Raw genomic sequence first — 22,719 nt, 5'->3', positions numbered from 1 at the left:
CAATAAAATGGGGGTTTCATTTTTTACATTTCTCCAGTGGCATACAGGTTTCCCTCGCCAGCCGCTGGGGTTAGGTTCCTGAAAGTTCCCGTGGTTGAAAAAACTGTGGTTGGCAAGACAAAAGACTTATGGGGCAAATGGCACGTGGTGGGCTGATGCGCGGCCACAGAAAACCGTGGTTACTCAAAACTGTACTGTGGTAGCCAAAATGGTACATAGAATATTAAGCATGGATACTCAAAACCGTGGTTAGCGAGGAAAAACTGCACTGGCAGGGTGGTGGGCTTGGAAAAGTGTATTGGTGTCCCCTATGATGTATTTTGCTGCAAGGATGTAGCTGACAGGAGGCTTTTAACCTTTTCTAGACTTCAGTCTGTTGTCCCTTTTCTTTTTCCAGAGGGAAAGGAGAGTCCAAAGCAAAGCTGAAGAGGTCCCAGAGTTTTGGAGTTGCCAGTGCAAGCAGCATTAAGCAAATTCTTTTGGATTGGTGTCGCTCAAAAACCATAGGATACAAGGTGAGGAGACCCTGTCCCTTTCTGAGCTTTTCCTTCCAATTCCTCACAAATATTTTTTAGAGGAGCTGTACTGAAAAAATTGCATTCTGCTGTTATCGAGAAGCAATCTAAAACACTCCAAGCAATTGCTTATATTCATTACAAGACTTTAAGGCTCTAAGAAAATGCAGTTTGATGTGTGTAGCTACATGTATACTGCATGTGCAAAAGTAAGTGCACATGAGCAATTCCACTGAAGTTAATGAGACTTTTCACATAAGAGTAAAAGTGAATGCTTAAGTGCCCTGCTAGATGGAGCACTTTATAGTCTTCACGCTGCATTAGTGCATTTTCTCTTAATTACAGGGTTTGAGTGCATGTACCTTACGTATGGATGACATCTGAATAGGGATAGAGATTGTTCTGTGTTAATGTTACATGGAGATTAAGATAATTTTGTTATGTGGTAGAATGGGTTGCTCTATTTTGGAATTAAAGATGTTAGGATACAGCAAATGGTGGAGATTAAATTCCCCCAATTTCAACATGTTCATGTCCTATGAGGCTGTATGAGTGTAACTGAGAAGAGTTAGGCTTATGGGTTTTCATTGAAATTGCCTGGCATCAGCCTGCATTGCTCAGTGTAATTCCCAGGGGAAAGAACAGCTTTCCCAGATGTGTGAGCGCAAAATGGTGCACATTCAACAGTTTTATTAGGCAATAAAACAAAAGACAGCATGTTATTCCTGAGCTCTAAACATTAAGTTGTTGGGGCAGTCTAAGAGATATTATTAAAATCTATTTTAGCTCTAAGCAGAAAGACCAGGGACTGGATTTTCTATATTGGAAAAAAAATGAGTGTTATGAAGCAAAAGAGCCCAATTCTGCCTTGTTGTACTGGTGCAAATCCAGAGGAACTCTGGACTCTTCACTGTAATTGCAAAGGGCTGGCTAGTGCTAATGGGCTGACTTTCATGTTGTGCCATCCAGTGGAGTCCATCCCTTCCCTTGTTTGCACCCATGTACTGCCATTGAAATCAGTTGTGCTAGTCAGGGGGTTAGAGCTGATTTGAGCTGATTTGAGCTGGGAGTAAAGTATTGAGTCTTTGCACACTCCTGTGTTGCAGCCACTATCTGGTTAGCAACTACTTCATGGTTGCTAGAGATGCAAGATAAGTCATTCACTCATGTTACCTGAATGCAGGTTCAGGACCTAGGGCCAATGCAAAGCCTGTTGAAGCTGATGGAAATCTTTCCATTGTCTTCTGTAAACTTTGCATCAGGCCCCTAGGCCACCCAGGTGCTTTGCACCTGCATCAGACTTGAATTGCTGGGGAGGTCAATGTTTCTCATCCAGATACTGTCCTGGTATTGGATGAGATACTGTCCAGCAAGAGTGGGCAGCTGCTGTTCCAAGTCTCTGCCTTGTCCTAAAACTCTCTATTTGCATTATGACAGCACGTTGATCTGCAAAACTTCTCCTCGAGCTGGAGTGATGGAATGGCATTTTGTGCCCTTGTGCATTCTTTCTTTCCTGAAGCCTTCGATTACAATGAGCTTGACCCAGCTAATCGCAAGCAAAACTTTGAGCTAGCTTTCACCATGGCTGAGTGAGTACCGTATTACATGTCTGTGAAGTGCATCCAGCATTAAGTCTCACCGGGTTGTGCAGTGAGAGTGTTTAATAATTTCTCCCTCGTGCCATACATTACAAGGTGAAATTTATGATGCCAGGAAGTGGTAATAAAGCTGTGCATGTGAGCAATAGAACAGGAGGCTCAGAAATAAAAAGTAAGATGCATTTTTAGCAGATGTCTGGTAAGATATAAGTGGGTGTGTCTACACGTGCTTTAATACTAATTCACTTATTTTAATGCGCATTAAAGCATCACTAAAAGGGTGCTATTTAGTTAATGCCTATTAAAATAGGCTAATGTGCATTAAGACAGGTTAATGTGCATTTTCCTAGTACCTTGCAATGGAGGTACTAGTTTTAATGCGCATTAACTAAAGTATGTTAATGCATGTATAGACGTGCCTAAGTAGTGGTTGCAAACAAACTCTAGTGCTCTGTGCCCTAGTTTGCTCCCAGGTTCATGCATTCAGATCCACCCATTACTCATATCCATACATTCAAATTCTCCCCCTGAACCTATGTACTCAATTTGCCTCGCTACCCAGAGGATTTTTACTCGCAGTATTTTTACCCCGTCTCATAGCAATTTTACAAGGGGAATTTTCAAACGGTACTAGTTCTCCTAAACCCTTTTGAAAATCCTCCCCCCATAATGCTTAGCCCTACAGTACTTGTGAAAGACTTTGCATTGGAATGTATTATCGCTGGGTTCGGATTCCATAGAAATCAAAGGCAGTCCTCCCGCTGACATCAGTGGGAGACAGTATCAGGTCATTAGACTGTCACAAGAGCGTATGTGCGTTCAGTTAAACTTCTGGTGCACCTGACTTAAATCTGGTGATTCATCACATTTACGTGAATGTTTTCAGGCGACTTAATTTGCCGACTTCTAGCTTGTCGTAGCTTTCCAGAGTTTCATCCAGTAGCCTGAGTCAACAAAACCCATTTTCTAATGAGATGTTATTTCCCCCGAGTGTTTTTTTTAAAGGGAAAATAAAATAAATAGCTCCTGCAAATAAATTATATTATTACTATGTGTTGCTGACAGGTTGGGCATTTACACAGATTTAGAACTAACATCTGGAAAGCTCTTAAATCTTACACGTTTTATTTATTGAGATTTGGGGAAAAAACAGAAATGTACTTAGCATGGATCATTAGTAACTGTGACAAAGTAAACAGAGTGGGCCGTATGACACAAGTAATTGTTAACCAGTTGGATTTCAGCATAGCTGAGAAATAAATGGATGCACTTTGTACAACCCAACATCCAGCTGCCTGAAGGACTTAGGCAAAGTAGAAGAGCCAAGCAAACCGAATTTTAAAGAAAAAAGGTTTGACTCCATTGTTAAGAGCACTACTTACCTGAAAATAATCTTGACTAGTTCCTGTAAATTGTAAACTGGCAAAACTTCAGTGCGTTGGGAGTACATTGGCCTGCGTCCATTGATTTGAATGATGTGAGGTTGATTGATGGCAGCTCAGAATCTGATCCTATGTCTTTAACTTACACGGTCAAAGATTCTTTACCCTGGTGTTGAAGAGTTCAGGATGTGGAACCAAGAACTAAAATAAAACCACATAGTCATGATGTCATAGTCCCTAATCAACCCAACTCACAGAATGTGTCTACTTTACTGCACTGTACCTTGGCAGGTAGGAGAATTGCCTTTTTGGTACTACCCACAATAGAACAAGCATGCCTATTACAGGGACAGTTGAGTGCTCAGATCATTTTCCTCCACTTAGGGACAGTTTATCATGGCAAGCAACATTTCAGTCACGGGAATATACAGACAATAGTGGTAAGTTTAATGCTGTTTATTGGGGAAGTAAACACAGAAATAAGTGGAGAAACAAGAACTTAAAACATGCATCAGTCAAATGGCTGTGCTTGAGCGGTCCTTTCAGATGGCATTTATTTCTGGTTTGCATGTAGTGTATAGTAAGCCCTTTCACCAATGTCATTAGAGGCATTTAGTGCCGATATGTTGCTTGTATGTATGTCACATGAATTCTGTGTCCTGCCTTTTCTGTAACTTTCTGTTTACCTGCTCTGGATTTTCCTCCTGACTCTTTGGCACCCAAGGAGTGCAGGACCAGATCCTTAAGGGTCGTGTTGTTTTCATTATTGCTGTTTGTAGTGTCATACCATTGTTTTCTAAAGCAACACTCACCTTGCTTTGAAAGGAATTATTAAGAGGGAGGCAAGTTGTTATTCCTGTAAACTGTTGTCATGACAATTGAATACGAGCAATTAAAACATCAGCCCATGGCACTATAATTAAAAGCCGTACTTGTCTAAGAGCCTGCTTGTCCTCAGGATCTCTGCACCAGTCTTCTCTAGGTGTAAATCACAGCACAGATATGTTGTACTGAAGCAGCTCACCGAGGTCTGACACTGAGCTACGCTGCTGAAGACCAAACCCAGCAGTGCAGCACATCTGCACAAGTGATTTTGTATTGGACTAGCTCCACTCGAGCAGATACCCACAGCGTAGGCAGACCCTATGTCTGGAAAACAGGAGTTGGAGAATTAGCAGCTTCAGTCTTATTTAATTCTCCAAATAGCATCAAGGAAAAAACACTGCCTCTAGTGACTACAGAGCAAAGAACTCATGCTTGTTCAAATGGGATGCTGACAGACATGGGGGGAAAATAAAAGCGCTTTACCAGAGGAAGCAGGACATTAATTTGACCCTGCTCCACTGCATCTATATAGATCACACGCTTAGTGGGGCTTTTTGGCACTTTTATTTAATAGCTGATTCAGTCAAATAGAACCAAAATCATCTTTATAAATATTCAATCAGCTATTAGATAAAAGCACCATAAAAGCCCCGCTGAAGCACCAGATCTATACAGACACCAGGTAAGCTAGGTCCAACTAATGCGATGCCTCTTCTGGGCTAAGTACGGGGGCACGCGGAGTTTAAAGTAGAGCACTTTTTCGTTTTGTTTTGGTTTGTTTTTTTTATGTCTGTAAGCAGCCACAGAGCACAGATCCACTGTCTATTAAAGGCAGAATTGTCTTAACCAGCTGCAAAGGTCAGCCGACAGGCCCCTCCAGTCCCCAGCAGATGTTTCTTCTGTCCAGACCAATGGGAATGTCAAGTGATGTTTCCCTTCTTCCTTCCTGAGAGTAAACATCAAGAACAAAGCTTTGGCCTAATCAGCATTGTCAAGACCAAATCCAGGCTTAGGAAGGCGCAGGTGGCTTAATAGAGATGGAGTGATAGTAATATTCTCATTAAAATCCTATTCTGCTCTATCTCATTGTTGCTTCATAATAGACCTAGTGTTGGAAACTCGGTGCTGTGCTACAAAAACAAATCTTGCTATTCATTTATAGATCAGATTATATGGCAACTGGACAGCAGTCAAGCCAACCCTCTAGGGACCCTCTAAAATGCTACAGTTTATGGAGAGTAGTTCATTTTAGCTGTTTAAAACAGTTAATTAACTCCTGTTTTGCAGATTGCCACACATTTACTGGTGTTTAGAGCATCAGTGTTATATTTAGGTTTATGCAGCATGCATCATCCAAGTTGGAGGACTTTACAGGCATTTTCATGTAAAGCAGTCTGAGAGTTTGTTCACTGATCTTGCAGTCAGGGCTCATGGACAGAGGTAACATCTTTTATTAGACCAACAAGATTTGTGCAAAAAAATGTCTTCAATTGCAAGCTTTTGGGCACAAACACCCTTCGTCAGGCATCAGAGAAAAGATTGTGAAAGTTCCACTGATCTTGGGATTTCATCTATTTGATTATTTTGTTTAAATACAGAAGAAAAGATATTTTAAGGTTCTTGATCCAGCAGAAACATGACTCATACTTTGTTGTTGCGCTGTGTAGCTTGGGTAACAATAAGAACACTGCATGGGTATTTAGTCAGGTTCAGCACGCTCTTTTCATATAATCACAGGATGCAGGAGTGTATGGCTACAGGCTTCTACAACTTCTGATGTGGTTTCAGACACCATTGCACATTGAAGTAGGGCCCAGTTAGACCCAAGTTCTTCAGTGCAAAATGTCAATAGTACTGGCATCAATCATCAGTTGCAATCTGCCATGAAGCAAAATGCTTTGGACCGCTCACCAGTCAGGCAAACCCACTGTTCTTTGTAAGGAAGTGCAGTTGAAGAACATTAAAAATGAAAGGGGGAAGATATCTTTCATACTTCTGCTGCTAATTATCAATCAGCCGAGGAAGACTCCTGGTTCTTAGCTGATTCATTGATTTAAGCCTGCCTTTGGCTGGCCAAGGACAATTCTGATGTTCTCATATCAAAGATGAAGTATGGAGATAAATGTAAGCTAAAGCAGAAGACATCCTGACAACCAGTAATAATCTGGAATGAGATGAGAACTGCTGGTAGAAATGTCAGTATCTCTATGGCTGTCGGTGGCTCTGACCAAGCTACTGCCTTCCAACGTGCGGGGGAAATTCCTCTCTTTCTTTCTTCTGGTTTTTACCGGGGTCCTCTTGGTTATGCCTTTGCCTACCCAGCCTGCGTTGGTCCACAGATCTTCATCTTGCCTCAGCAAATGCCTCCCTTATACTTGACTTTGGATGTGAGCCTGATTTCAGCACTTGATCCTGATAACTGTCCAGGAAGGGTGCCTGTACCACTCACACCTAAAAGAAACATCCAGTCCTCCTGGATGCCTGGCAAGATCCTATCTCATTTGCCAGCATCCAAAGCAGTTGCCAGAACAACCCCAGGCTTGCTTTCTCCTGAGAGTGGGAAGGGGTTTGCAAATCTGCACAACCCTGCTTGCTGAGGCACGTAGCTTGCTGAGAGGTGGGGGCATGTCCAGCAGAGACCAGGGGCTTGATCCCAAAACCTAAGAACCCAATGGAAAAAATCCCACTGAGCTTTGAGTCTGATCCCTCAGTGTGGAGAGAGGTGATAAGAGGAACAGGAGGCTCTTCCAGTCACAGAAAATGGCAGCCTACAAACATGACATGAACTTGGCCTTTTCAGTGTTACCTACAGTGCTGTTATAGATATTTCTTTGAGAGGAGATCCCGTTGTGTTGGAACAAGCCAAGGTGATGCTGAATCAAGGCAGCAATTGGACCTTGGAAATATATGTACAGACAGCGGCCATAATCTTTTATATGACGGATCTGTTTTGCTCTTACTACAGGAAACTGGCTCACTGTGACCGCCTGATAGAAGTGGACGACATGATGGTGATGGGTCGGAAGCCAGATCCCATGTGTGTTTTCACCTATGTGCAGTCACTGTACAACCACCTGCGTCGCTTTGAATAAAACCACAGCCACCTCTCCAGCTGGGAGGATTGAGTCCAACCCTCTCCTGAGAGGACTCTGGCCTTTTGCGAATACAACACTGCCATTATTTCTTGTCCTTAAGCTTGTTACCATCCCTCCACTTGCATTCAGCTGTGTCACTGATTGAATTGCTGCCAAGTAGGGCCCCAAAGTGTTGATCACAGCAGTGGGCCAATGCTGTAGAAGAAAAAGCAGAAATTGTCATTTTGGTGCTAATTAGTTGTTTTAAGTGCCCCGGTGATAAAAGATGGAAGGAAGCTATGTTGTAACTCTCGTCACAGTCAAGCTGGGGGACACGGCTTCACAGAGTGAGGGTGCTTGTGCTACATGGTTGCTCTCTGCTAACACAAGAGTGCAATACCCACAGGACAGCATTTGCATTCTCTACCTCTCTCTCCAGCACAACATACAGCAAGCAGAAGGCAGACTAAGCCCTAATGTTATAAAGGAAGGGAAACACTGCTCTAGTAAATGTGAAGTTGTAGGATTAAACCATTGGCGCCACGTCACCTCCCGGAAAACGAACACGTTGGTTTGATGCTATTATACGTGTGCAACATGCCATCCCCTGGGAGGGGTCATTACACAACAGTGGCCCTTATGGGGATCCGAACTGCGTTACCAATACGCACACCTGCCATGTAAGCTAAAGGAATTGCTCGCTGTACTTGTCACATTAGTTGGCTCTAACCTCTTGTGTAAGGGGGGCACCGCCACTTAGCCGTTATTGGCATTCAGATCCCCATCGAGGCCATCACAGTGTAACAAGCTGCACCGCTGTGGGTTAATGAGGATCAGACTTAAAACCATTTGCCCATGCGGTGGGTTGAACCATGTGCAGAAGAGCCCAGTTTCACTCGTGGTCAAGGAGGCGCTTGGAGGTGGGGTTGGTCGTTGTATGCATATGTCTGGGTGTTTACGTAAAGGGGAGGTTAACAACTGCAATTCAATGCAGGCAGCAAGGGAAGAAAGCTGCCCAGCAGTGTGCCTCAATCCTGCCGTAGGAGAGAGTAGCGCTAAGATGTGAGAGAGGAACTCAGTCTCCATGATGCCATCGGTGCTTGGCCGCTCTGCTGCAGTAGCCAGCCAAGGCACCGCTCAGTGGGAAGGGGGCAGAGGTTCTGAAATCAGCATTAATGGCATTAACCTAAATGGGGTGACTCCAGATTTACACTCGTGAAAGAGAGATCCGATTTCACGCTCTGGTTCCTGCCCACTAGAGCAGCAGGGAACACATTGACCATAAAAGAACTTTTTTTTCGTTTTAGTCCCCATGTTCCCCTCCTCTTCCCTAAGACCAGGCTCATAGAATATAAAATTGCCAGGCAAGCCAATTGCTCGTGCTAAAGAATGGTTTTTACCTGCTCTGTTTACGTGCGCCTTGCAGATATTTATAAAGATGATTTTGGTTCTGTATCAATGACCATTTATAATAAAACATATGCCAAACAGCCTCTGGGCTCAGTGCTTCTCTTTGAGTGGAAGGTAAAGCTGAAAGGGGCTTCCCAAGAAGCTTTTCTAAACCTGAAATATATTTAGACTTTAAAGGAAAAATAATCTCACTTGGTCTGATGGTGATCTCACTCAGGGCTGTAAATCTAGGCTACCTGCTGGCTTCAGCAATCAGTACGACAGGGCTTGATTCTCTGGCAATACAAGTAACAGGACTAATATTTATTAGGCTGCAATAGTTAGGATTGATAAACAGCTGCTCTCCATAACAGCATCATGTCCCTTACCCAGTCCATTGCATCTACAGTAGGCTGCTCAAATGCTTAGGGTATTAGCGCAAGCCACTGAGACTTCAGCTCAAACCCTGCAGTCTTGAGTTGGATCCTCAAAGCACCATTGGCACCTAATGAAATCCTAGCCCCCAAGATTGGCACTGAGATCTCCTCAGAAAGCAGTTGAGTGTCCGAATCCCACCTCTGCCCATTGCCCCAAGAGACTTTTATTATAGGACATTTAATGTCCTATAATAATGCTGGGAATACAAGGCTACAGACACTGGCACAGAGGGAAGAGTAGGTGTGGGTACACAGACGCTGCCATGTGTACCCACATCTTTGAGACAGAAGAAGATGGGAAAGCGGCATACAAGGGCCTTATTTAGGGAACTACAGGGATGCAAGGAGCCCCTGAGCTCACTTGGTAAAAGCAATGATTCATATGATCCCAGCTTCTAGCAACTTAGGCCATAGTCCTACACCTGCTGAAGCCAATTATAAAACTTTGACTTCAAGGGGAGCAGGATCAGTCTTCGTGGAAATGTCAGAGCAGCCAGCGCATAACCCGGGTGAGTGAACAGGCGCAGAGCTGTCGAAAGCTACTAAACAAGCTGAGATGGTTCAGGCGGTTCCAAATCTGTCAGCGTGATGGATGGGGCTTGGAAAACTCATTGACTTGTTTAGGTCAGCGTCTATTGTATTACAGAGATTCGCAGTCCTGCAGAACAGCAGACTCTCCTGTCTGCCCTGTTCTGTTCCAGCACTCAGTACTGGACTTGCAGATGTATTAGAGATGTTCAAGCCTATCCCCAGGGCTGAGGCCATCTGGTGCCAACCACATTGCAATAATCAGGCACTTGCCCTGATTTTCTCACTGCAGGATAATGCTGAAGTCCGATCAGGGTGGGCTGGCTTGCATGCTGGTGTAAATGCGTGATTCCATGACTATTCATTTGCAAAGATCTGCTCTTACTTACCTGGTCTCAATTTTTCTCTGACGCGGAGAGCAAAACAGCTTATCAGGGTGGAAACAAAAGAAAACAGATGGAAGAAAAGGCATCAAAACTGTGGCCAACCTCTGCTTCGCTTGCCATTTCACAGGGAATTCTGTAAGTGGAAAACATACACAGGGGTTTCCTAGTTAGAGAGCTGTTGTGAAATGCTTTGCTGCCTTTCATCTCTGTAAGTACTGTACCCGTTTCAGCAGACAAAAGAACCCAAGGGCATGAGGATTGGGAAGGGTTGGTTTCAGCCAGGACGGTACATTGTGGATCAGGTTCCAAACTTGGCCAAGTTCAATGGTGTTTGGAGTGCGAGTGTGGCACAGGCCTCGGCTCTACTGACATCTATTTATTGCACACATGAATACAAGGCTGGAGCTGTTGCCTTTCTAACAGTGAAAAGGAATAAGGAAACACCATTAGCGAGTCTGTATGCTTACAGCTCCAGGGGAGGCGGAGGGGGCATCCTATTCTCTAGACAGCTAGTTGCTAACGTCACAATGGAAACAGTTTGAAAGCACATTTTAAAGCCTTTATGCACGTCTGAGCAATATCAGATCCAACTGGACCAGGATCCCAGCTACTGCTAAGCTCATAGCTTTATCAGAAGTAGGTGGAGGTCTGGCAGGCTTTCACATAGTTATCCCATAACGTTTTGTTGTCTTCAGTTCTTAACATTTTGTCTTGAATGGCCAAAGTCTTACTGAAAAATAACTCTGCAGCTGTTGCTTGCCCCACTAGGTTCTACGTGGTGAAGTCTCAGTTTCTGTGATGGTCAAAGGCCTTCCTCTTGATGAAACGCTCTGAAAGGAAACCCATCTGTCTAGCGCCAGAACAATATGATTATGGTTCGACTCTCACAGTTCTGTAACTATTATTTCCTTGAGTAACACTGAGCCAACTTCCATCACAGTCACTACAGTAGGAACAATATTCATATACTTTGCATCACTCCAAAATCATTCTCATCTCAGGAAAATGTTTCCACCCCCACCGATTTCAGTGGACTGCTAAGGAAGTAGACTTATAAGTCTGTTGCCAAATCAGGGCTGTAAGTGAGGGTCAACGTAAAAGTGACTGCGGGCAGCAAAGTTGTTGGCAGCTTATTGGAATGACTTCAGGTTACTGCCATTGCACCTTTTTCTCAAGCTTGGTTGAGAAGAAGCTAAATTTTGGAGCTTTTTCATAATGATGAAGATGTGAGCTTTACAGGCTCCAGCTGTCTTCCATCATTCACAAACATGTTAAAAGAGCCCTTCTGCTTCAGGAAGCAGACTACTAACCTAAGTGCAAGATGTTAAAACCCACACTGGTGGTGTACACTCAGGAATGTTGAAAAGGGGCTGGCTTATGGTTTCCAGCACGCTGTCATTCCAGCTGCCAGGGGTTTGAATGTAAAACAGATTAGAAAGACAGATGACCTGCTTCAAGGAAGGAATCAATTGATTACTGGCCAGTTAACCAGTTGACACCCTGCTGTGTTCACTCCTTTGTCAAATGGTGCATTAAATGCCTGGGAGACCGGTGAAACAACCCAAATGGACTTTAACAGTGCAGAACTAATAATTTAGCATTTCGACCGAAGAAAAGGAGTGTAAGGATACAGGATGTAAGCTTTCTTTCTGCTCTCTCTCTGCAGTCAGAGTACAGTAAGGACAGCTTCATTTATTTTTTGTGTGATCATCTGAGACTCTAGCATGTATGAAGATTGTATTTAGGCTAGAAAAATTTGGGAAACTCCTTCATTTCAAGGAGTTGCTGAAAACCAGTCCAACCAGGTGTCTTAGTCTGTGTTAATTAGAGAAGATTTAACACTCTGGGAACATATAAGAAAGGAGTGGTCTTATCTTTGCTCTTACTATTAACTGGAACATCCTAACCTGGAATGTGTGAAGTAGTCAATAAATTAGCTTCCGTCCCTGAAAATGCAAAACTCTAGAAGTCTTGGTTCAGAGATGATACCTTTTATCAGCCCAGCTAAGAAATAGCAAAAAAATTATCCTTTTTTTGTGATTTCTTAGTTGGACTAATAAAAGGTATCCTCTCTGAACCAAGACTTCTAGAGTTTTGCATTTCTTTTTGTCTCAGATGAATGAACACAGCTACCAAATCCATCCTTCCTTGGGTAATTTACTGGAGGTGTTTCCCACTAAGAAAGTTCAGAAGTTTATTAGTTATTTAGTTATTAGTTATTTGCTCCTGCCTCAATGGCTGTTGAGAAGTTTGGTCAAGGCCTTAACATAACCATACATCTACATCCTTTCAATACATAAACTATGTAAGGGCACATAATTTACCAAATATCATTAAGAGGCCTAACACAAAAACCAGGGCTGCGAATCCCAGTCCCCCATGCAACAACATGCTCCGCTTGCTGAAGAACGTGTGCATCCAGAATCGGGCTCCTCAGTCACCTGGGGACCCATCGAGCCTGATGGACATCATCCTTTACTTTGAAGGACCGCTGCTGCCTACAGGAATTCAGGCATGCACTTTATATACAACGGTGTTTGTAAAGGATGGCAACTGTTATGTCAACATTTGTTTTCATTTAGAAAAAGAAGGATAGGGAGATGCATTAAATGTGAAGGGAAACAATGTGCCACACACAAGGCAAAAATCAGTCAGCTGTCATTTTTGTGGCCTCACTGATCAACAGCCAAAGTGAAACTCCCCGTATGATTCAATATGCTGAGGAAGTGGAACCTGGTTCTGTAGTAGCTCTGGATGTGCTGTTGGGTTTTATCCCCATGCTTTTGTTATCAACCGTAAAAAGGATCTAAGGAGCACAGGGAAAATGATTTACTGCCCATTTGATTACATGATATCCCTTAGCGTGCTACTTGTAAATAGGCATACAAACTCAGGAGACCTTGATTCTTTTCCTGCCTACGTATGCCATTTGGTGACCAGAAGTAAACTGCTTCATGTCTGCATCTGTTTCCCCATCCGTAAAACTGGCTTAACGCTACTGACCTTCGGTGTACAGTGCTTTGAGAGACTCCTTTTCACGTAATGTTCCTTTTCGCAAAATTTCCGCAGGGATCAAAAAAAAGTTGGAAAATTTCAAACCAGCTCTAAAAGGAAATGTTACTGGCAGCTTTAACTCCTTTTGATTAGGGAGCCAAAAATTGCTAAGCAGATCTGATGTAAAACAAGACATGCACTACTTGAATATGTTTTTGTACTGAATCTGAAGCATTTAAGTTGCTCTGTCCAATAGATTTCTTTGGTTCCAGCTCCAGAAACACCTACTTTGAAGGTATGGGGTGGTAGAAAAGGACATTTAATTATAGAGGTCATTAATATTACATTATTATTAAGCCTGCTATTTAAATCAGGCTTAATAATAATGTAAGCTTGATTAAATAGCAGGCTGTCATTCTGAAATAAAGCATTCAAGTGTCCTTTTAAAAGGTCCAGGACACTCTATGTTGAATCAACCATCTGAGACATTACATCACTTTTGCAAAGAACAAGCAGGTTGTTTAGGGGCAATTTGATTCTACTTTTATAGGATGGGGCAGTTCATTCTGCATTTCTTTTTGAAACACTCAAAACTATTAGCTTTTCCATTTTGGATTGTACTGCAGCTAGTTCAGTATCCAACCTCACAGACCTTGGCTTTTGGGAGTAAGGTGTGAAGGCTGAGTCTTTTGCTGGCTATATTGTGATCACTCCTCAGGGTCAAGATAAATAAGTTTCATTTGCTTGTAGTGTGTAAGTTAAAGCCCTTCCTTCCCATGATTCAGCGTACCCAGAATGGATAGTTCGCGACCATACCTTTTTCTGAGCTGTGACAGTAGAACACTGACCTCTAACGGCTGGAAACTACTCAACAGGATGGATGACTGTGCAGCATGCTCAGCTCCCGATTCAGCTCTGCAAATTCATTTGCACACATTCGCTTATAGGATTGTGCAGGTGTATGGGAAGATTTGGTCCAATTTACTCACCTGAAGAGTTATCCCTTTCCAAAAGGACTTGCGGTTTTGTTTTCTTGGTCTTCCTTCACTACATTCATGAATACAGAGCTGTAGGCAGCTTTGTTTCATCTTAAATTTATTTAATTTTTTTTGAGCTAAAAAAAAAAAGTGTGAACTTGTAAACAAATTATTTAGCAGTGAAAAAAAAATGAATTTGAAGTATTAACTAGATTATTAACTGAAATATTAGCTAGCAGTAACGTTGAGATATTAGCCAGAAAAAAGGCACAAGCAGTAGAACAGCAGCTTTCTTTAAAACATAAATACAGTATGCAAGCAGTGATCAGGCTTTAGCAAAGAGGACTTCCGATCTCCACAAAAGCCTGACGCTGGTTATTTGTACCAGCATTGCAGAGGTTAGCAGAGCTATCACTGGCAGCCTGAAGTTGAAGGAAGAGTTGGCAGACTGCTCTTGGGTTTCAACAAGAGCGTTGACCTGGTGGCCCCTTGGAGGTGTTAATTAAGACAGCTGGATCACTGTGGCTTAAGGAACTTTGGCAGCTATGCAAGTGGTTTTGATGGAAGCAGTTTTGTTCAGTGTAGAAACTTCACAGACTACAATGCCTGGTGAGGATTCATTTATCAAGGTAGCAAATGCAGGCATAATGAACAGGGCAACTATTCAACTGGCTATAGCAACCCTGCCCAGTCAAGATAACAGTGGCTATGGAAAGGAGCCATGTGACGGCAGCTATGAACCAGTACCTGTTACATTCAGTTGCAGTAACGCTGTAGATGAGCCAAGTACAATATTCACCGATAGCCAGTTAAAAGCGACATTTAAAAAAAAAGTCAAAGTTGGCTCTCAACTCGAGAGGAGACTTATGGTCTTAGGCTAGAAACAAGTCAAGGTCAAGAGGAAATAAGGCTTTGAACCAAGATTCACCCATCTTCCCCATGGTTGAACATGAGCCAAATCCTGCTTTTAGTCCCACCATGTGCTCCAGTAAAGTGATGAGAGAGGCAAGAAGCTATTGTCAATATAAACATTATCTACTTTCCTCAACTTCAGGGCACATATTAAAGACTCCACTACACTTTTATAGCTGGTAGAAGGCTTTCCATCAAGTTCAATGAGACTTTCTTGCTGTAGTTAAATCAGTCAAGTCCACGATCCTTTCACTTCTGCCCCTCCCAAACTCCTCTCTCAAGTGCAGCACAGTGAACGCTGGCCTGAGCTCTCTTTGACTGCATTCATACTAATCTCCAGTGCATTTATTTTGTATTTACACCCATTAGAGAAGCACTTCTCCCTCTCCTATCCACCCATGACATGCACAAAAAAGTTAATATTGTTCTCAAAATCCCCAACTGCCTTCATGATTAACATCATGCCGAAAAGATCATCTGGGACCACATGTGAAGATCAAGTGTATGGTCCGAGACATATACCCTCTTAAAGGGGACGACCAGCATCCCATCCTTCATTCTCTTTGTCAGGATTACTGAAAAGGCATGACCTTAAGTCATGCTGATCTGTTCCTGAAGAGTATGAACTACATCAGGGGGAAGAAACTGCCCTTGGAGGTCTCTGCTTCATAAAACGGGAGAGCAGGACTCAGCGATATATCTTTGAGGAGCTGGAAGCAGTTGCTTTCAGATGAAGGGGTTAGTTCTCTGTTAAGTGCAGCCTTGCTCACTGGAATGCACATGAAGGGGCAAGCACTGTAGCAGCTTTGGACACCTTTACCTTCCCAATTCAGGACAGAGCTGGATACATAGTTCTTACTCAAGTAAAACCATACTAATTCCACACAAGCTTTCCTAAGTAAATGCCATGACACTGTATCCTTACTTACTAATGAGCCAGTCCCTAGCACTCCCAGAAAAACTTCCTTTTCAAGTATTGCTACTGGTGTCATAGCTCTGATCCAGTCTTCTCTTCACAGCAGGGACTCAATAGGCACCTTCCTCCTAGTCTAGAGAGTGAACTCATAAGTATTAACAAATAAGAAATTACACTATTTACATATAGTTGTATTTATGCTGCATACCACCATCAACTAGCATGGAAAAAAAAAAGTGTGCTCCTTTGTCCCACTTTGACACTGTGTACATAATCTTGAAAATAATCCGCATGGCAATTTCTCAGTAACGCTCTTGTAAATCCACGGAGTCATCTAATGAAGTCACTCAGGCCTTACCCCTCCCCTCAGCTGGTTTATTTAAATCTTCCCTGACACCACTGAAAACCCCTGGATAGCCTTAATTAAATTTAAAGCAGACTTAAATGGTTTAGCTTGTGAAATGATTTATAACACCAGGTTTAAAAGTTACTTTAGGGTCTAAACAGGGGGTTCACACCATTTGAACTAGAAGCCACACAAGACATCTGTACTTAAAATTAAAATAGCTCCAGCCTACACAGAGCCTCATTGGAGTGGAAAAGTCAAAGTTACTCCAGCGATGCATTGGTGCAAACAGCAGCATCCAGCCCAGTGCTTTCACTTGAAGAGGAGTTTTTCCGTGTCATCTCAGCTTCATTAGGACCAGGCATACATGTCATTAGTCATAATGCACTAGGAGCCTTCTCTAGATGAGCTCAAGCTTATCAGCTCCGAAGCACAGTACCAGCAGAGCAGCCATGTTAGATGCTCCTGCTTATTTGCTTTAAAAGAATGAGTTCAAAGTGAGAGTTTCTGCATTTTCACAAACCTTTTGACAATAAACAGTTGGCAATAAATTCCTTTCAGATCTCTGGACCTGGCTAACCAGCCAGTCCAAGTGTCCCCTTCAGACAAAGCCAGAAAAGCATCAGGCAGTTTTCCAGACTCTGTTAAGAACTTTGACAACTTCTTCATAAATCACGAACACGATCGCCACATCCAAACACACTCTGCCAAGACGAGGAACCGTCCCTTTGTAAAATCTGTCAGCAGAAGAGTTACAAATAAGTAGAAGCCGTTCCTCCCCTCGCAATTTTTGGAATGAAAGCAGTTTAGAAAGTTTTAACAACTTGTATTCGGTTATAAATCAGCTCCTAGTATATTTGAAAAGCAAGTTGAGCTTAAGTATGCTAGCGGGTTAAGGGTTGCTAAATGAGTAAATAAAAACAACGAAAGTATAGCAGGGTTTAAGCTATAAGAAGTAAAAGACTTAAATTCCCCAGTCCAATTTGCCTACAGATGCAGGACAACTAGTTCTCATCATGTGGATGGAATTGCTTCAGAAGTATGCCGGGGGAAAAAAAAATCCCCCCAACTTGAAAAAAAAAAAGCAAAAAAACAAAAGCCACCACAACCACCCAGAAGACCTTTAATTATGCAATATACTTCTCTTTTCCTCTCTGGTAACTGTGCAAGTTACACAGACATGTTTGCAAGTGCGGTTGGGCAAGGAGAGGCAGTTCTCAACTGCTCTTTTCAGGGCAGAGGCTGTGTCTATGCTGAGGAGATGCCAGCACAACAAATTGGGGAAAATGTCAATAAATGCCAACCTAGTAAACAAGCAGATGCTGAACCAAACTAAGTATTAACCATCAAAAGTGTGGAACATTGTAGGATCTCATGTATATAGAGCAGGGGTGGGCAAAATGCAGCCCGTGGGCCAGATGCAACCCGCCAGGCCTTCTATCTGGCCTGTGGGGCCCCTAAAAAATTTAGAAAATTAATATTTATCTGTCCCCGGCTGCCTGTCATGCAGCCCTCGATGGCTTGCCAAAACTCAGTAAGCGGCCCTCCGCCCAAGATAATTGCCCGCCCCAATATAGAGACTAGAGTTGAATTCCACTTACGCCAATGGGCCTTCGTTTTTGAGGATCTGGTAGGCACAGTCCAAGGTACTTTTATACTTGTGGGCTTCCAGACCCTGAAAGAGAGGACAGGGCATGGTGGGGAAGAAAACCAAAAAACAGTTGAGCATTTATGGCATTGTACTAAAATCATAAGGCAAAAATGTAAGCTCTTTGTTCAGTTTTTGTACTGCACCGAGCACAGGGGATGTGGTCTACAACTAGAGCTTACAGCACTATACGGTAATGGAAATAAAACTACTGAATCATAATTCACAGCAGTACAGATGAAGTGTCAGGGTTGCATGGGAACAGGCCATCCCATGAGATCCCTGCTTCATTAAAGAAGACAGCATGAGAGCTGCTGGAGGAAGCATCCTGATTTCTGAGAAGCAAGGCATCGCAGTACTGGCTCTTAAGCAATCTCTACCTGCATCCTGGTTTTGATGACATCTAATGGAGTGTTACCGAAAACACTGGCTGCACCTGCGACAGCACCAAATGCAGCTGTAATGAATGGGTTCATCTCTCGGTGAGTATTATCACCTGTCAAAGCAAGAGAGAGAAATAATTAGACAGGGTGTTCCTATATATGCTAGTACTTTTAGAAACAAGCTCTAAATTTTAAGTATGTATGCCTACAGTTAGTTAAGTGATCAACAAAAACACTAGGAAGTATTGATCTAGCCTGCATAGCTCTGCCTGTAAGGAAATTTAAAAAGTGATACTGCTAAGCAATCACCCGTTTCTCAGAAGAGAAATTGCTATCCTGATCCCAGTTAGGTCTTACCTAGATACCAGTTGCGGAAGGAAGTCATCACAAAAAACCGGATTGCCTGGTTTGAGCCTTGCTTGAGGACAGTAGCTGTCAGCCCCTGGTATGTTCCACGCAAGCCTACAACAGATGAGATATTTATTTTTGCACATCATTAAAGGCCGATTAAAACAATCAAATGGCCAGAAGGCACCAGCCAATCTCCTAATAAAAATTGGTATTTCACAGGTGACCGTTTGTTCAAAACTGACACGTTTAACTGATGTCATTAGGTTCAAAATAGAATAAAACTAGTTTTTCATGTTTTAATTGTATGCTTAGAGTCATACCTTGTTCCCGTATAATCTCATGGACACCATGGAAAAACCCTCTGTACTTTGGGTTGAGAGAGGATTGGTCATGAATGAACTTTACCTGTGAGAATTAAAAAAAAAAAAACCAAAACACAAAACTAAAATGAACTTTAAAAAGTTATGCTATGATTATTATCCTTTAGCTCATCATTTAAAATAAAATCCCTTCCACTACTAAAAGCATTTCAGAACTCTGCACCATTCCACACTTATGTTAAGGCGTAAGTGTAGCTTACATTGAGTTGGCTGATGCAGGTTCAAATAGCACAAGGTAAAAATTAAACATTTCAAAATATGCTAAAGAACCAATCTTATTTAGTTAACAGAGGCTATCAGCACGGAGCAATAAGCTCCGGTGTATATGGTGCTGGAGTTTATTGCTTCTAGGTGTGCCTTTTGCACATGTGCCTGGGACTGCAGCATGTTGAGCTGGGTTGGAGCAGCCCTAGCTTGTAGATGGTCCAGGGGGCCAGCCTGCCACTCGGGGCTGCTCCAACCCAGCTCAACAGGCTGCAGAGGGGCTAACTGAGGCACGAGGGTGCACCCGTGCAGGGCTAGCCAGCAGACAGGCAGCCCCTGCATTGAAACACCCTCATGCCCCAGCCAGCTGGGTCAGGGTCTACATGTGTGTTGCTGCGCACAAAACTCTGCAGCAGGATATTACTTCCATTTATAAGTACTAACCTGCTGTGGGTTTATTAGTTTCCTGCAACCTAACAGGGTTCCCGCATAGATGCCGAGACATTTACTACACAGCTAGCTAGACAGCTTTGCAGTAAATCTCTCACATAGACGCGCGCACCAAGTAGTAGATTCCAAACCTTAAGAATAGTGTAGATGATCTTCTAGCACCTGTGGATTAACAGTTTGCCTACCTTTATTGTTTCCATTGGACAGACAATTGCAACAGCTTCTGCTACACCAGCTCCCAAGCCACAAATTAAGCTCCGTTTACTGTCCAGTTTCCCACTTGAATCCTTTGCATAATTGCTGAGTACCTCGAACACCCCAAACCTGCAGAGAACAGACAAGTTTCATTTTCTCCACCACAGATTTCCTCAAATAAAGATGAGGCAGACTGACAAGGTCAGAAATATTCAGGCTGTATTTTCCACCCCCTAGTTAGGGAGATTTAAAATCGGTAACCCAGCTTCTCATCCCATTTATGAGGTGCAGCAAGCAGTCAGTAACACAGGGCAAAAATGGATATTCGCCTCTTCTCTTAAGCATAAGTAGCATCTTATTCTTATGAGCAACAGCTATTACAATCAGGGAGCTGATATATTTCTTTTAACTCTTGGATTTCAGGTCTAGTGCATCTAAGTGATATTGAAGAAGGGGTTTTTTGGACATCCATCCAAACTACACATCTACCAGTTCCAGCATTAATCATCATCTTTCAGAACGCAAGGCACCAAAGTCATTATCTCAAAGCCAATACAAATCCAGTGGGACTTGAGAGAGAATTGCACTGAGTGCTTCACAGCACTTAAGGAAATGAAAATCCCTCTCTACAAAACTAGTCTCATTCAGCACTTTGAGACTGGTAGATAAATTCTGTATAAAATAGGTTTCATCCTCTTATCATAGGAGGTCCTTCCACAAATCTGATATCTTTACAATACTTACAAATAATAAAGTATCCATCACTTTACCTGACAGCAGATTTTGGAATAGAGCCATATAGCAGAGAGCTGAGGCCCCTGTACAGACCCCTGACACCATGATCTTGCACAGTTAGCTTCACACAGTGACCTGGAAGACAATTTCCAGGCCTTAGTAAGAATAAGCAGCTTTTACCTTTTAAATGAATGATCAAGGTGCTGAGAATGCTGCTTAAATAGTTTACTAGAAGCTCTGTTTGAGATTTTACATGCAAAACCAGTGGAAGTTTGCATCTTACCAATACTTCTGTACCGAGGGGGGTTTGCTTTTTCATCCAGTTGTAGCTGAGTTTTTACATATTCGGTGGGGAAAGTGATGCAGATTTCAATCCCTCCAGCAATGCCACCTGCACAAAAAACAGAGGGAGAAGCATTATGTTCTTAGCTTAAGGAAACAAAAACTGAACTCAGACAAGCCTCGTACCCTATCCTACTGTCTCTCACTCCGCCAAGACTGCGTTGCAAAGAATCTTGCTAACAAGCTTGGGAACGATGCAGTAAGCCCAGCGACACTAAAAGCACTTCCAAGTTAGAAGGAAAGCACAAAAACCATTAGCTTTGCCCAATAACTCACAAAACAAGCAGCCAAGACAAAAAGATCAGATCCAGGCTGACACTGGGGAATTACTGCTGAACTAAACTCTTGCCCACTGGTCAGCGCTCGCCACCCCCGGCCACCAACACCACCGTGGCTGCCTGCAAGGACACACCACCGTCACGCCCCTGCCGTTGTCACCGCCTGCGGGCGATCGCTGTGCTGCCCCAGCTGCTGGGGCCACGCTTTGTTCACGAGCCAGGTTATATGTTGTGCCTGACAGTCCTCACTGGCAGGCAAAAATCCTTCTCAAGACCTCCATGCCGCTTGATTTTTTTCTTGCAGCAGTTCAAGGCAGGATTGCCATGGACCTCAGCTTTTGCAGGACCAGGCCCCAGCCCTTACTGCTGAGCACATGCCCATTTGAGAAAATCTTTTTAAGCCAAGTTTCCATGTTAACTTGGGCCTCCTGTTGTGGTTCAGTGGTAGGAGCCTTGTTTACCCTGCAGGAGACCTGGGTTCAATTCCCAGAGACGCATGTCGCTACAGCCATGGAGGCTCTGGACCAGGGGTGGGCAAAATGCAGCCTGTGGGCCAGATGTGGCCTACCAGCCCATCCTATCTGTCCTGCAGAGCCCCTAAAAAGTTTAGAAAATTAATATTTATCTGCCCCTGGCTGCCTGTCACGCGGCCCTCGATGGCTTGCCAAAACTCAGTACGCGGCCCTCCGCCTGAAATAATTGCCCACCCCTGCTCTGGACTCAGCCTGGCCTTTGGACGCTGTCTCAATAAAGGGGGTGGGAGATCTAGGCAGCCTCCACACTCCTGCCGAGGCATGTGTTGCAGGTCCTGGTGACCTCCCACGTATACACCCTGGTCCAGGAGGCTTAACGATTGCCTAAGCCATTTCAACTCTGCTCTGCCCCTTCCCGAGTCCATTATAGTTTGGTGGGGAAAGGACGTCCGATTCTGGCGCCCCTTCCCCTCCAAAAATTAAAAGCCCTCGTGCAGTAGGCACGTCCACGCAGGAGTTTGGGAGAGCTCGCTTTGCTGCCGTCCATGAAATCGTCTACAAAACGGGGGCGCCCGCTCCCGAATCCCGGCGGTAACGTGGCACGTGGCACCAGCAAGCACTTGTACACGGGGCGAATCCGTGGACAACGGCGCCCTTCTTCGGATCCTGGCGTGGGACTCAAGCAGCCCCGAGAGGAGAGCCGGGGCTTTTGCTTCGGGGGGCTGGCGTGGGGTGGGGCAGAGGAGGGGAGGCCAACGCCCTCCCTCGCTCACACCCCCTCCAGCCCTGGTGCACACGTGTGTGCACCTGCCACACCCAGGAGCCCGTGCACCAACACCCCACATGTGCAATGCACCCCACTCCGCAGGGATGGGAGATGACAGCCCTCCCTCCCCAGCGCTGTGCGCATTGCGGGCGGGAGGGGGAACGCAAAGCCAAGCCCCACCCTTCCTCCCGCTCTCCCCGCGCGCCCGCCCGCACCGCTCCTCACCCGCCAGGAT

The 22,719-nt window shown here is 43.8% G+C and overlaps 2 protein-coding genes across 8 annotated transcripts in view; one reads left to right on the top strand and one right to left on the bottom strand.

Moving 5' to 3' along the window:
- The window catches only part of SMTNL2 (smoothelin like 2), a 69,969-nt gene extending 61,088 nt beyond the window's left edge, over nt 1-8,881 (top strand). For 6 of the 7 annotated variants that reach the window (XM_025212921.1, XM_025212919.1, XM_025212924.1 and 3 more), the window contains exons 7-9: nt 398-515; nt 1,953-2,104; nt 7,286-8,881. In XM_025212921.1, coding sequence (XP_025068706.1) covers nt 398-515; nt 1,953-2,104; nt 7,286-7,412 — 397 coding nt within the window. In that variant the 3' untranslated portion in view covers nt 7,413-8,881. Of the gene's footprint in view, nt 1-397; nt 516-1,952; nt 2,105-3,651; nt 3,787-7,285 lie in introns of all 7 variants that reach the window. The other variant, XR_003095812.1, reaches the window with a different exon arrangement.
- Nucleotides 8,882-16,153: 7,272 nt separating this feature from the next.
- Nucleotides 16,154-21,743, bottom strand: LOC102382746 (tricarboxylate transport protein, mitochondrial-like). The gene is made up of 9 exons (XM_006031301.3): nt 21,707-21,743; nt 20,909-21,049; nt 20,661-20,760; nt 19,881-20,019; nt 18,982-19,066; nt 18,668-18,772; nt 18,308-18,423; nt 17,881-17,954; nt 16,154-17,016 (listed from the first exon to the last, which is right to left on the bottom strand). The coding sequence occupies exons 1-9, from the start codon at nt 21,741-21,743 to the stop codon at nt 16,902-16,904; spliced, it is 912 nt and encodes a 303-aa protein (XP_006031363.1). The 3' UTR covers nt 16,154-16,901.
- Between the last annotated feature and the right edge of the window lie 976 nt (nt 21,744-22,719).

Source organism: Alligator sinensis, unplaced genomic scaffold (assembly GCF_000455745.1).
Source record: "Alligator sinensis unplaced genomic scaffold, ASM45574v1 scaffold714_1, whole genome shotgun sequence".
Lineage (NCBI taxonomy): Eukaryota > Metazoa > Chordata > Crocodylia > Alligatoridae > Alligator > Alligator sinensis.
The sequence above is the reverse complement of the archived record's forward strand: the minus strand, read 5'-3'. Positions and strand labels throughout refer to the sequence as shown.

Bases quoted from the DNA above. Each gene is read 5' to 3' on its own strand.
- LOC102382746 (XM_006031301.3), bottom strand. From the start codon at position 21,743: ATGCGTCTCTGGGAATTGAACCCAGGTCTCCTGCAGG. The intron at 18,773-18,981 runs GTATGACTCTAA...CATCTGTTGTAG, and splicing joins TGAGATTATACGGGAACAAG to GCTTGCGTGGAACATACCAG. The intron at 18,424-18,667 runs GTAAGACCTAAC...TTGCTTTGACAG, and splicing joins CTTCCGCAACTGGTATCTAG to GTGATAATACTCACCGAGAG.